Genomic DNA, 14575 nt, shown 5'->3' with positions numbered 1-14575 from the left:
AAAACTTATGAACTAAAAAACCAGATAAATTGATCGAGAATTTAATACTAAGGTTTTGTTGTGTTACTTTCGTAGTATAACCTACCAAATCAAACTATCTCTACGCTTGATTTTGCACTTAATAGTTAAGATGTTCTGTCTGGATTTTGGACAAATGATTTCTTGGATTCCAGAGAGGGGTGATTGGGTTCGTATGTGTTCGAGAAGTCAATAAACGTACAGTAAAGTCGTAATTTTGATTTACCTCCAGCAGGTGGAGGATCATTGTGGTTTGATTTGACCATCGTGTTGAGGAAAACGACCCTTTGACGAAAGAAAGAATTAGAAAATGAGTCAGCGAAAGAGAGAGATCTTGAAATGTGGAAATCCACTGATTGAGTAACTTACACTTAATAGTTGTCTCTGCCTTTCTTCTCGTTGCAAATTTATGAGTGGAAGATGATGTGAATGTTATGTGGAGCTGAGGTTGTTAACCGGTTTGTATCAAATATGCAATGTTACTGAATTTATTCCTATATTTTGTTGATTTGTATTGATGAGACAAAAGATCTTTTTGAACTTTTAGTGCTGCCGGTGATTGTGGCAGGAGATGTGCTACTTACCTTTCTGATATTATTGTCTATCGAGAAGAATATTTAGGTATTATAATCTGTTGAAGATTTTTATATTTAATGTGATACGTTTAAAATTTGAAAGTCTTGTGTGAATTGAAATAATTAGTTATAGTCATCAAATTGAAACGAGAGAAAAAAAAAGAAACAAACAATCCGATAATAAGAGTTCATAATTTGTCTTTGTTCATTACTCTTTATTTCTGTTTTAAGGAGAAAAGTAACAAAACAACATAATAGGTTTTGAATTGCATAACCAAGATTCTGGTGCAAGAACAAACCACTATATTTTTTAAACAGACTTGATAGCTGTCTTTAATCTTTTTTTTTTGAGAAATTTAATTTTTAAATAAATATTAGGAGCTATATTAGTCTACATTTTGATCTGCGCTTCGAAAGCACGAGTTTTTTCGGTTAATAAAAATGTGATATGAATAGTATTTTTGATTATGATTTATATTATTAAGTTATTATATAAAATATTTTTTTAAAAATTATATAATTTGTCAATTCTTTTATTTGAAATTTTGTGTGTACATTCTTATCTCACAACATCATCTTTATATTTTTATGCATTAGATAAGAGTTAAATTTGTTGGCATATTTTAGACTAATATAAAAATATATATTTGCAGGGGTTACAAAATATATAGAATATAAATGTAGTTTCTAAATGTAATTAGATTTCTTTAAGTTGGACACAACCTTTATTAACTGGACATGTTCCTAACTTAATAGTATTGACTTGAATTAGTAAAACAAATAGTGATTTTTCCCATTATAGATTTTCCGGTTCATATATGTATTATTTATTGTAAAGTTCATACATATTTTTTTAATAATAGTGCATTTAAAAAACAATTGTTTGCTTCGTCGGTGGCTGCTATACATGTGTGTTACACGGTATATAATTCCAAACATAAACATTTTTAATCTATATCCCTGGATCTATATTCAATGGTCTTATTGATTATTAAGACACATTATAAATTTGAATCCATGAAGTCCAAATAAGAAGGGCAATCTTGTTATCAAAACAGATTTCAAAGATTTGTTTAAACGTTATTGGGTTATGCTGGTGTTGGGCCAAAGGATTAATATTAGTATTATTATTAGGGTTGTTAAATTCGTAATGACGTGGAGATATGATTGGATGGGAATATTTCATCATATGTGGCACTTCTAATTGAGCTCTAAATTAGTACCTTTTATATAGTAGGACTAGAGATTTTTTTCGCGCTTCGCGCGGATTGTGTCTTATAAATTTATATTATTTATAATATTATTTGTCGGTTTTTTTCTTTTACATTAACTTCTTGTTTTTCCAATGTTAGTTTTTCTTAATTTAAATTTATATGTTTATAATTTTTCATCTTTTTGTTGTAATTATATTTTTATTGATGGTTTTTTGTATGTGACATAAACTTTTTGAAATTTTAAAATAATGTTATATAGTACAATTAACACATTAAAGAAGAGAAACATATTCAAGCACATTTTACACTGATTTTATATGCATAATTTTAAACATTATATATGTATATATTATAAGTTTGAAACATGTAAATGCTTTCTAAATCTAAATACTTGTTATGAGTTTACATAACTTATCGAAAGTTTTATCTATTTTTAAATTCAAATCACAGAAAAAAATATATCAAAAAGTCAGTATAGATGGGTCTTTTGGGCTTTTAAATCAACACTGAAAAATTACATGAATCAGATAACAACAGTTTTATAAACAACTGGATAAAATTTGACTGAGCCAAAGATTTTGACACAATATGTTCTTTCTTCTTCAAATTACGAAGAGCCTATAGGCACAAGAAAAAAAATCATAATTTTTGTTTTCACTTATATAACATTTTTTATCCTTTACACACGGAGTTTATTACACTGCTATAAGCAATGGAGAACTCTATTCATATAAGATTCACATCTATGCATTTTGACAAAGAAGAATTTTAGTCATCTTTAGTTTCGGAATGGACCAACTTCAGTCATATGCACTATATTTTCTCTATGATTCAAATCTTACAATTTTAATATATGTGCAGATTTCCATGTGAAAAAGCATGCACGCCATTTATCATTCAACCTATTACTTTTTCCAAAGTAAACACTATAATCCTCGTTTGGTTAGCTCCACAAACTAATCTCTTTGGATCAGTTTACTAAAAAATATGGATACTAATGTCAGAAAAGAATATAAACACTATCAACAACAAATATTGACATAAAACTATTTGGTTCAAGGAACATATTCCACGTAATGTGTTGATATCATGGCTGGCTTTGCGGAGAAGACTGCCAACCAAGGATCGCTTGAGGCGTTGGGGGTTAAATGTCTCAGGAACGTGCGTCCTTTGTAATCTGGAAATAGAGACTCACCATCATCTCTTCTTTGAGTGCTCTTTATCTCGTTTGATATGGGAGCTTTTTGCTGCTGAAGTTTGGATTTCTCCTCCGGCTGATCTACAGTATGTTGCAGCCTAGATCAATCAACCTCGCGTCAACGCAGATGCGCATGCTACTTCAGTTATCAAGCTCTACTTTCAGTCATCTATCTACCTGCTGTGGAAAGAGCGTAATGCTCGTGTGTTCACAGCTGTCTCTTCACCTTCATCAGTCATCCTTGCCTCTCTCGACCGTATAATGCGTGACCGTCTCCTCTCTTACCCGGCAAGTTCTTCTTTCTCCTCTTCTCTACTTCTTTTTTATATTTCTTGTATAAAACCTCTTTAAGGCTTTTTTTACCTTGAGTTGTTGGTGGTTGTTTTTGTTTCATTGTTGTAATAGGTTGTTTAAAAACAACAGTGTAACCTTTCAGAAAATGATAATCTTAACATCTTACCCAAAAAAAAAAAATATATTGACTTATTTATGTGAATATATATTTTATTTTAAATCATTTTAGTGGACGAAGAAAACATCATAATTTGTACAACAAATTTTCTTAGATTCACCTCATCATACTCACCATTTTACCATTTTAATTATATAATTTTACATGAGTTTTTCATCCTCCCTGGTTATTTCTCTTTATTTATAACTACAATATAAAGTTATAAACTATATATATATTATAAATTAATATTTTATTTACCCTTGAAATCTAATGATTAAAAATAGAACATAATTCAATATAGATATATGATTCTATTAATAAATTAACAGTTACAAATATGAAATTTCTAGAAATATTAAAAGTCATATGTTAGTTAATTATCTTTTAAATGACATCTATTTCTAATTCTTTATTGATGAGAATATTTTGGCTGAGGTGGATAGTCCCAAAAGTCTTGAATTTAGTCTCTTTTATATAGTAGGATGTTTACAAAGCCCCTATAATTTTTAAGAAACAATGTTTAATTATACAAAGCCCCTATTACCGAAACACAACACATTCTTTACATATCTATCCAAGCAATTTCAAATTCAGGAAATGGAAACATGTGTCTTCTTCTTTTGATAGCACTTCTCTTTTCACATCTCTTATTGATGATGATGACATTGGTTGCCTTCTCTCCCCTGTTCCACCTTTAAAAAACATCCGGATTGAATCTTTCCGGCTTAGAGTTTCCATGTTCCACTTTCTGTATACGCAAATTTAAGCCCTAGTTCTTCACCTGCATCTGGTGTTTCACATTTCCCAAACCCACCATGTTTCAAACTTCCCAATTATTATGTGACCTCATGTGCATGTTCAGCATATATACCATTAACAAAATCCAATCAAACTCAGGACAATATTAAAAAAAAAAAAACAGTATCTCGATGGTTCCCTCCAGATTTCTCATCTTTTCCTGGTACTGAGGAATCAGTTGCTTCAAAAGCTCTAGCTGCTGTTGGTTCGACGCTCATGCTGGATTGCAACAGCACGTTTCAGCACTGCGTTGTCCTTGATTAGGGCTTCTACTTGTTGCTGCACTCTCCTGCGATTCATTTCAGCACTGCGTTGGAACACTAGTAGTAACACTACTGTAGCTAAAATGTTTTACCTCTTGGAACTTGTTTGCTACTTGTTCACGAGCACGTGCGCTTAACACCTTCGCTAAAGCTTCCAAGACAGTTGCTGAACAGACTTTGGCATCATCAGTACCAGTAGATAGGGTGTCACTTCCCTGACTAACAATGCAACCCAGTCAGAAATCTTGAGCTATTTTATCATCAGCAGAAACCAAAGAGTATAAGCTTTTCATAGCAGCTTTGAAATCACTCCCATGATCTTGACTTCTAGTGCTTTCACAAGAACTTGGAACAAAAAAGAACAATAACATTATTGCAAACCACCTACAAAAACTAAATCATGCCGCAAAACTCTGAGAGAGATACATATTAGCGTCTAACAAAGGTAAACCTAGATCTCAGTTGCTTCGCAAGTCCGACTAATATATATACAGACAGAGAGAGAGAGAGACAAACAAAAATTAAGAACAAGACATACCGTCAGTTCAAGGTGAGGAAACACAGTGCGAAGCTGATCAAGCGACAGAGGACGGAGAGGGCCAGAGTGGAGATTTCGAAGGAGAATAACATCGGAACCTCTTTGACGCCGGAGGAGATGGAGTAATGATTCGATTCTAATGTCCCTGTCAAAACAAGAAGAAGAAGATACTGTACTACGGGAAGAAGGGGAGAAGGAGCCTCCAGGTTTCCTATCTGTCTACAGTAGTTTCAGGACCTCTATTAGCCGCAGGGGCTCTTTTGTACTTTTACCTTATTCACGTTAGCTATTTGCGCGTAGTTGCACCAAACGTTTTTTTTCTTTTCTTTTTCTCACAACTTTGAACTTCATTTCTTTATTTTTTTCACAGAAATCATATCAGACAACCCGAATAGGTTTAAAACCGAACTGTGGTGAAACAAGCAGCTTGACTAGTGGCGAGCTACAAAGTAACTTTTAAGAGCATGATTAATAAAAATCTTTTAAAGTAAAATTTTTAGCGTAATATAAGATACAATCTCTTAGTTTTTAACTAAAAAAACTAAAAAAAATATATCTTTTAAAAACTAAGAGACCATATCTTATATTGCGCTAAAAACGTCATCCTAAAAAACCTATATTAATCATGCTCTAGCTAGCATGAATCACCCCATATGTATTATAATAAGATTTGAACAATTTAACTACATATAGACTGGTTACACCAATCATATTATTATTTGTCATAACCATTGATATTACATCTAGCTGGAATTTTGGAGAAATAGATAGAGATGTTGACCACGTAACTGCTTCAAAGGTTAGTTAGTCTAACTGGCTAGGCTCGACCAGAACGTACAATGGTTTCCCCTTCAGCCTACACTCCCCCTGCATCTCACACCCACAAACAAGTTTATATTAGATAGGTTGGATATCGTACAAGACGAAACGTTTCTAAATCAAATCATTACCTTGAATTTAGGCAAACCAACAACGCATGCACATTCCACAACTTCGGCCCCTGCTCGCTCTAAAGTACGTATAATTGGGCGCTTTAATTAAAAACTCGATTATTGTATACGTTTTATCTATTTTCCAAAGGCGTATATCTATTCATTCGAAAAAAATAAATGTAAAGAACAGAAAGATATTGAATTACCCAAGAGGTTAATAGAAGCGGAGAGTGTTCCACCAGTGGCAACTAAATCGTCGATGACCAGAGCTCGTTCGTGGGTTTTGACAGCCTCCATACTCATCTCTAGACGATCATTTCCATACTCAAGCTCGTAATCTTCGCTTATCACTCTCCCTTTTTAACGTTACCCACAAGCGATTAATACTTTTTTTTAATCCCAACAATACGTTTTAGTCATCTAAGACTTTATTAGTGTGTATATATAAGTAATCGCACCGGGTAATTTTCCTGGTTTACGTAGAGGAACGAACTTGGCACCTATGGCTAATGCGATGGGAGGTCCAAATATGAACCCTCTTGCCTCCACGCCTGCACAAATTAAAGTCCCGTTTTATTTGATTAATCTGTTTATTTAATCTGCACTAAACGATGTAAAAGGTTCTATTGAATCGATGGCGGAGGTCTTATAAATATGAATCCTCTCGTTTCTATTGAATTTTTAAGAGGTTAATCACTAAGACATGAACATATTTTGGAAGTGGACTCACGAGTGAGGACAATCCAATAAAGTTATTAGTCACCAACCAACCACACTAGCTAAGTTAGTATATGTGTGAGTGTAACATCATTAATCCACGAAAGTTGTCTTTTATTTATTCAGTTTTGTCATATTGGGAGATATGGTTTCGCTTTGGATTCTATCAAAAGGAGTTTGATACAATATTATGTCTTAGTAGAAAAAAAATACTAATAAATGTAATCTATGCGTTGAGGTTCAAGAAATGACATGGTAAAAATCAGAAATTATTGGACAATGGAACAAACTCTTCCATCTTTTTGTCTCCCAGTTTTGTTTCGTGTGAATGAACGTTTGTTTTGGCAAAAACTAAACAATAATTTAATAAGGAATGAAAAAGGTCAGGAAGGGAAAGATGAAACGAACCGGCAACGAGAGAGATGTTCATGTGCTTGTAACGATCCACGAAGATATCAACGACATGTTTGAAGGCAACTGGATCCAGCAACAGCGTCGTTATGTCTTGAAACATGATCCCTGCAATACGAACACGCTAGCTTGTAAACGAAAAAAAAAAACAAAAAGAGACGTACCAATCGATGGTGAAGCACGTGAAGAAATAAAACGAATAAATCTGGACCAGTCTTAGGGAAGTGAGGGATGACTCGAATGGCATCTGAGATGGTCTGTAGTCTTGGGTCTCCCTGCAACCCATTCTCCACCGCAAACATCTCTCTCTCTCGTGCGTGTCGAAGAAGGAGAAAATGAGAGAAGGGGCGTTGGGTGTATTTATAGCATTTATTTATCCCTCTTACCATTTCTCCCTCTCATTTTCTTCACCCACTCATCGTACGTCTCCATCCCAAGTTACTATTATTGCTCTTGTTTTCAAATTGTAAAAAGAAACAATAAAAATAAAACTCACTTGAAACAACCAATTGATAGTGATCATAATATCCACTATAACAATATATTATAATGCACTATATAATCAAATTTACCAGTTAATTTGAAAACAATGGATGTGAAAGGCGATGCACTATATAATCAAATTTACCAGTTAATTTGAAAACAATGGATGTGAAAGGCGTGAGCAGAGCAGGCTTGAACAGAAGTGGCCAAGCCCATGCTTCCCACCGCCAAATATTAAATAAATAATTCAGCCACGTTTTTTTTTTAAATTCAGCCTACTTGTTTATTGTACTATTGTTAACTTGACGAAGTCATGAGTTCGATCCTAAACCAGCCACATTTTTTTTGGGCTAACCAACAAATTTCTAGGACCGGCTTTGAACGTGAACCATAAAGAAGTAATTGGTTAATTAATTGAAATATGTGTTTACTTCAAATGACATGAATTCAAGTGATGTGAATCCCGTATTACCATGTATCTTTGCGTCTTCCATACACATGCATGTTAAAATATAGCATATTCCATATAACAAATTTGGTAGAAATATTATTGGGTAGCTAGAATCTTGTTAATATATAATAGATCCTGATATTGTGTAACGACTTAGGCTATTAATAGCCTGTAAATAGAACGATTCCAAACAGGGACTCTACTCATCTTTCATGGTATCAGAGCATAGGTTATACTCATCCTTCAATGCAAAATTGTGAAGAACACCAGTTTTTTTTTTAAATTTGATTTAATAATAGAGTTGTTTAACACCAAAATAAAAAGAGTTACCGGACTGGTTTAATAAGAAGGTGAAAGAGAAGGACCCACTCGAGAGTAGGGAAGATCGAAACGTACGTACGAGGGGCTATTTCCGACTGTTGAACCGCACACCTGCTCACTGTTTCTGTACATATTTTCTTCTCTTCCCACTTCTCGTCTTTAGTTTTTTTTTGTTTCTTTTTGTAATCATTACTTTGTTATAGTACATTATAGTATAAGTGGAACAATACCAAATTTTATTTGCATGTTTAGTACATTATATATTGCGTGGAGGTCCATGTTAATGGTCTCTATCTAGGCCGTTTTATAAGCAAATTGTTTCAATTAATTTTGTATTATATGTCATCAGAATAAATAGATTGGTTGCACTTAGATATTTGGTAGATATTCCGTTTGTCGTTTTCAGCTCCGCACTATTACAAAGTTCTCACCCTATCAAAGTGATAAGAGATTACATCACCATTAACAACCACTCGTTTGTTTTTCCCCATAATTATTTCCCAATAATCCCATAGGTAGGACTTGTTTATTTTAACAAAAGATAACCCAAAAGGATTACACGCAAAGGAAATAATTGAATTATTTTGTTAGCCACCTATGAGAGTATAAATCCATATAATTGTACTACTTTTAGAAAACTTTCCGTCGTATATTGAGCAACAGGATTCAAAGAAATATATCTGAAACAGACAAAGAAGCAAAATCATGATCAAAATCAGTCAGATGTGAACCAAATATGCTTTTATGATTTCATCTACTATGACACTCTTATCTTGATAAAATGACAGCACTCACAATGGTACTTCAAAAGGCCAGAGGGGAATATAAAAACAGATAAATATGTGGCCTACTCACATCCACTCGTAGAGGTTAGATCCTCGTAGGATTAGTGGGAGGTCTGATTGGCTATTTTTTTCTGGATCTTGAAAGATTTGGTTTGAAAGTAGTTGAAATGTATCATCAAATGAAAGTTCGTTGCCTAAACACGTTTAACTTAGAGTAACAAAAAAATCCAAAAGCAGCTGTTAAAAAGCTGGTGAAGTTTGAAAAAAAAAAGACAAAGGAATGCTAACCTCGCAAATATCTTTAGTGCAGTTAATTTCAAAAGAGACAGAGAAGGACACCAAATCTTGGGAGGGCAATCACTACCCAAAATTTCCCCTTGACTCTTTAGTTCACAATTTTTCTTCTTTCTTTTTTATTAGAAGGGAAAAAAGTAGATATAACGAGCTGAAAGAGAGGGACATGAACATATGACTCTGTGCTCTCTCCTCTAACAATGACATCAACTCTAGTCACATTAAGAATCAAAGATCCCCCACTTCCTCGCGTTTTTACTGTTTTCACAGATAGTGCATGTTTCTGTACAATGCTCTTTATTTTTATGTCACAGTGCTACACACAGGTCAGTGAGAATATTAGACCCACCTGCAGAGATCTATCAGTCATATCAATTTTCTAGAGTATCTCTACTGAAAATATGATGAGGGTTCTCATATAAAAACTTATAAAATCCATTGAAATACTAAAAGCATCTCTACCAGTAGGTTTTAAGTGGATATCCAAAAGATAAAATAATAAATATATAAAGAAAAGTACATATACAGTTAAGAACCATTTCTCTTACTATGACTCATGAGAATTCGTGTAGATATTTTTTGAAACGTTTTTTTTTTGTCATCTCTTTATTATTATAAAAAGCTCTAAAAGAGCCCAAACCCATTTATAAAGAAAGTCTCAAACGGAGACCCAAACCCAATTACAAAGGGGCACACAAAGCCCAGACTAGACGAGGCCCAAACGGAAAAACGCCAAAAGTTCGACAGCTCTATGCCACGTGTGAAGACGCTGGTGCGTGAAGGGACACGAGGCAAGGATGAGATTTACCGATCAAGATTTCGTCGCCGGACACGGAAGCTCCGATAACGGAAACAACCATAAACGAAAGCTTCAAAGGCCACAAACCCAGATACGGTTGAGCCAGTACCAATCATCGCTTTAAGAGAATGAGTTTCAATTGCATCGCGAAGGGAAGAAACACAGAGATAGCTCAGATCCGAACAATTCAGCAAAATCCATCTTTAAAGATAAGTGTAAGCATGAAGATGAATCGACCCATTAAAATGGGGATGAGGATGAAGCTATCCAACATTAAAAACGCAACACAAACAAAACTCCATGGAAAAGCAAAGAAAACGATGATTAACGAAAGGAAAAAACTAAAAACTAATTCGGACAATTCCGAACTATACTAGAGAAATCACCGGAGATGACGATGATTCACTAAATTTACCGGCCAAACGGTGCTGTAGAAGCCATTGTTTGCCAGAGTCGTTGCCGGACAAGATTGTGTTATGAGAACCACCCACTTGCCGGAGTCAGAAGCCGGCCAAGACGGTGCTTTGGGAGCCACCACTTGCCAGAGGCATAGCCCGAACGTCGGGAGTCAAGCACCGGTAACAACTCCGGCCAGCTTGACTGAACCTCTCTCTCTGAAGGATAAAGAAAAGAAAAGAGAGAGAGACCATTCTTGGCTTTCTCAATCATCCATCTCTGTGAAAAATTTGGAAGAGATAACAGAGAGGAGAGAGAAAGCCCTGTAAAGCCCAGCTTTTTAAAACGTTTTTGATTTTGAATGGTTTGTTTCTTTTTTATAAAAGAAATTTAAATCACAAAATTAAACAATATCAATATATTATTATTAAATAAATAAAAACTTATTTTTGGTATATTAACCTTTGAGAATGATCCAAGAGCAACTCTAACAGTTAGTTATCACCAAAATTTTAATGATTATAAATAACTAAAAAAATTAAAATACGAAAGAGAAACTGAGAAATAATATTCAGCAAAGTACTTTGGGAGAACCCACCTGATAATTAAATGTCAAATGTTTTTTATTTTTTTTATTTTCAAAAGTAAAATGTATTTAATTATTTAAACACAACTTATTAAATTTTTATTTTTTATTTTTTTAGAAACCTAAAGTGGGGTTGTTAAGGTTGCTCTAACATTACATGTGTCATTATCTTAGTGATATAATTTCTCTTTTGGTATTCAAATTTAACTACATATCCTGATTAGATAAAAATAAGATATGTTGACAAAAAACATAAAAGTAATGTATTATATTTTTAGACAGAAGTTTTTGCAATGGAACTTCACTTAAAAATAGAAATCTGATGTGCAAACCGGATATGAATGAGGACACCTCAACAAGGACACATGCAGAAATCCTCACGGTTACTTTCCCACCCATTACGAAAAGGCTCGGATGCTGTTGAGTGACCGTTTCCTCGGGTTTTACATGGTAAGGGGAACAACAGTACATAGTTCTGCTTTGTCCTTAACGATATAACGTTAGAAAATGGGATTTTGACAAATGTTTGTTGTGATAGGTTCTTGAAAAGGGATCGTGGAACTACATGTTTTATGGGGGCGAAGCACTCGGTGACATGAAATACAGCGTCAAATGTGGATACCTAAAGGAGTACTATGACGAAGAGCATCGACCCACTCATTTTTAGCAACATGGAAGAGGCTGACATAGCCGAGGGAGATCGCGAGGAAAGCTTTGGTTGACACTAATAAGCACTCAGTTGTTTTACTATGTTTTGTAACTTCCTGCATTCTGACTTGCAAATCAGAAAGAGAGGTTTACTGTGATACATTATGCAATATCCGTAAATCTTAACATCTTTAAAAATAAATTCTTGCATGCATATATGCAAATCCTTCATAGGTGTGTATTTGTCTTGCATGAGAAAATCAGATAACGATGATACTGAACATTTGAGAAAACTGACTAGAGTTATTGTGAATCTTAAATCGTTACGTTGTTAGAGCAACCTAGGGCATCTTTTAACCCAAGTGTTTATGGAGGGAGGGTGTTAACAAAAAATAATATAATAGTAGGTGAGTTTTAGAATAGGACCCACAAAATTTTAAGTAACAGCTCTTCTGCAGTCTATTTAAGCACTGTTGCGTGCATTGTTTTCAGGCTTCACTGATATGTGGCAGTCTGCGATTGGTCTATTTTTTGAAAAAAAATTAGTCGAAAAAAAAAAAAAGTTTAAGCACCTACATTATGGGTGTTAGGTCAATGGTGCTCTTATTGCATATGACTAGAAGAATTCTCAGAAAAAAAAGATTAATATTTTAATATAATTTAGCTATTTTATTGGTTCTTTGAGCAATTTTAATAATGGGGATGGTCGCATTATTTGAGTATGTTAACAATAAAATACTATTATCTTTGATGTTTATTATTATTGTATCTAACTTTTAATTTTCACAACAAAATCTTATATATTAAAACAGAAGTCACAACCTTGATTCATGTGTGATTTTTTAGAAAATGGACCATCAGTCCATCACTAGAGTTTCATTACATTTAATTGTATTATTAATGTTATTATTACGTTAAACCCCATATTATAAACAACTGTTAGTGAATGTATAAATGTATTGTATTTATTCATATACACCAAAAGTCGTGTATTATGTTTTAGTCAATACAAAATAAACGAACACACGTCATATTTGCACAACATCTAATTCATGTTTTTGTCATTTTCCTGTTTTCCACACATCTGCGTTAAACAGACTTCTATGAACATAAACAACATCGATTAATATTTACAGCATCCACAAGTTTCTTGGGTTGTAAAAAAAAATTTCTTGGGTTGTTAGCCTTTGACATGTTTCTTCTATGTATTGTCAGGTTCATATTTACACCATGATGTGCCTCAATTCATTAACCATTGATGTTATAAACTAAACGCAGTAAGCATTTGGAGAAGATGAAGATGGTGAATACTAAAATCGGATATATATATATATATATATATATATATATATATATATATATATATATATATATATATATCATAATTTATTGGCCACAAAAAAAAAATTATGTCCTACATTTAAAAGTCAATTAATTATAAGCCATATCTTTTGAAATAAATCCTCCATATCTTTCGAAACAATAACTTTGAATCTAAGCAAATATCGTTTACGATTTTTTTTTATTTTAAAAAAATTTGTTTGTACGTATATTCTATGTATCACGTGATTTCATTCCGTTAAGTAGAAACCTAAAATTATAGTTAGTTACAAAAAAAATATACCTAAAATTATAGTTCAAGGAAAATCTGTTCCAAAAACAAAAAACAAATCTGTTCAAAATATATTCTTTCATGATTTTCTATATACATATAGATACGTAAACGAGGAACATAGATGTGTACTCATATTTATATCAAGTCCATTCTTAATAGTATAAATGTTTGAATCAAGGACATGACCGCATCAGTTGCACGCGTTTGTGGATACAAATAGTTACGATTATAAACATTATTAAGAGATTTGTACGACGGGTAGAACGATTATAAACTGATGCGTTTGTGAGATACTTATGACTGCTTCAATAATATACTTTCAAACCTAACATACTAAAAACATGTATCAATATTATTTATTTAATATTCAATAGTTTATTTTACATATTTATAAATAACTAATACTAAGTGTTTAAATATTAATGTATATGAATATGGAATCATTGCATAAAAATACAAATATGTTACTAAAATTAATAATTATTTACTTTTATTACCTATAATCCGAAAGAGGTTATTACATGTAAATATTCAATAACGAGTTAAATACAAAATAATTTACATATTTGTTAAATTAAATATTTTGTATTCATCTAATATTCAAACACAAATCTAAAGGAATAAATATATAGTAAAAAGTTACAATTAAAAATGATATTATAAATTTGGTTTTAAGATAATAAACATGTAAACTATAACATTCTTAAAATGAAAATGATATACATATATTCATTTAAAAATATGGTTCAAAAATATCACATTCATAATATCATTTTTCATGTTTACACTAACCACTTTTACATTTATTTTTAATGAACGGTAAAAAACATTTATAACTCTAGGGTTAACTAATCTAGACTTAGGATTTACAATTGTTTCATGTTTACACTAACCACTTTTACATATACTTTTAATGAAAGGTAAAAAACATTTATAACCCTAGGGTTAACTAATCTAGACTTAGAGTTTACAGTTGAAGGGTGGGGTAGATTTTTGAAACGTGAAATTTAAGATTCTAATAAATATATAAAAACCTACTTTAAAAAATAAATTTTTTTAAATTAGTTTCTAAAATAATT

The 14575-nt window shown here is 32.5% G+C and overlaps 1 protein-coding gene across 1 annotated transcript; it reads right to left on the bottom strand.

The window, feature by feature from the left end:
• Window positions 1-3899: 3899 nt before the first annotated feature.
• On the bottom strand, window positions 3900-7522 carry LOC125576426 (adenine phosphoribosyltransferase 2-like). Its single transcript, XM_048736486.1, has 8 exons — window positions 7330-7522; window positions 7116-7226; window positions 6449-6541; window positions 6197-6346; window positions 6009-6067; window positions 5059-5925; window positions 4613-4865; window positions 3900-4546 (listed from the first exon to the last, which is right to left on the bottom strand). Exons 1-6 carry the CDS (start codon window positions 7505-7507, stop codon window positions 5863-5865), a joined length of 654 nt encoding a protein of 217 aa, XP_048592443.1. The 5' UTR covers window positions 7508-7522; the 3' UTR covers window positions 3900-4546; window positions 4613-4865; window positions 5059-5862.
• Window positions 7523-14575: the final 7053 nt, after the last annotated feature.

This window comes from Brassica napus, chromosome A7 (assembly GCF_020379485.1).
Source record: "Brassica napus cultivar Da-Ae chromosome A7, Da-Ae, whole genome shotgun sequence".
NCBI classification, from domain to species: Eukaryota; Viridiplantae; Streptophyta; class Magnoliopsida; order Brassicales; family Brassicaceae; genus Brassica; species Brassica napus.
Note: the sequence above shows the minus strand (reverse complement) of the source record. Positions and strands in the feature narration are given on the sequence as shown.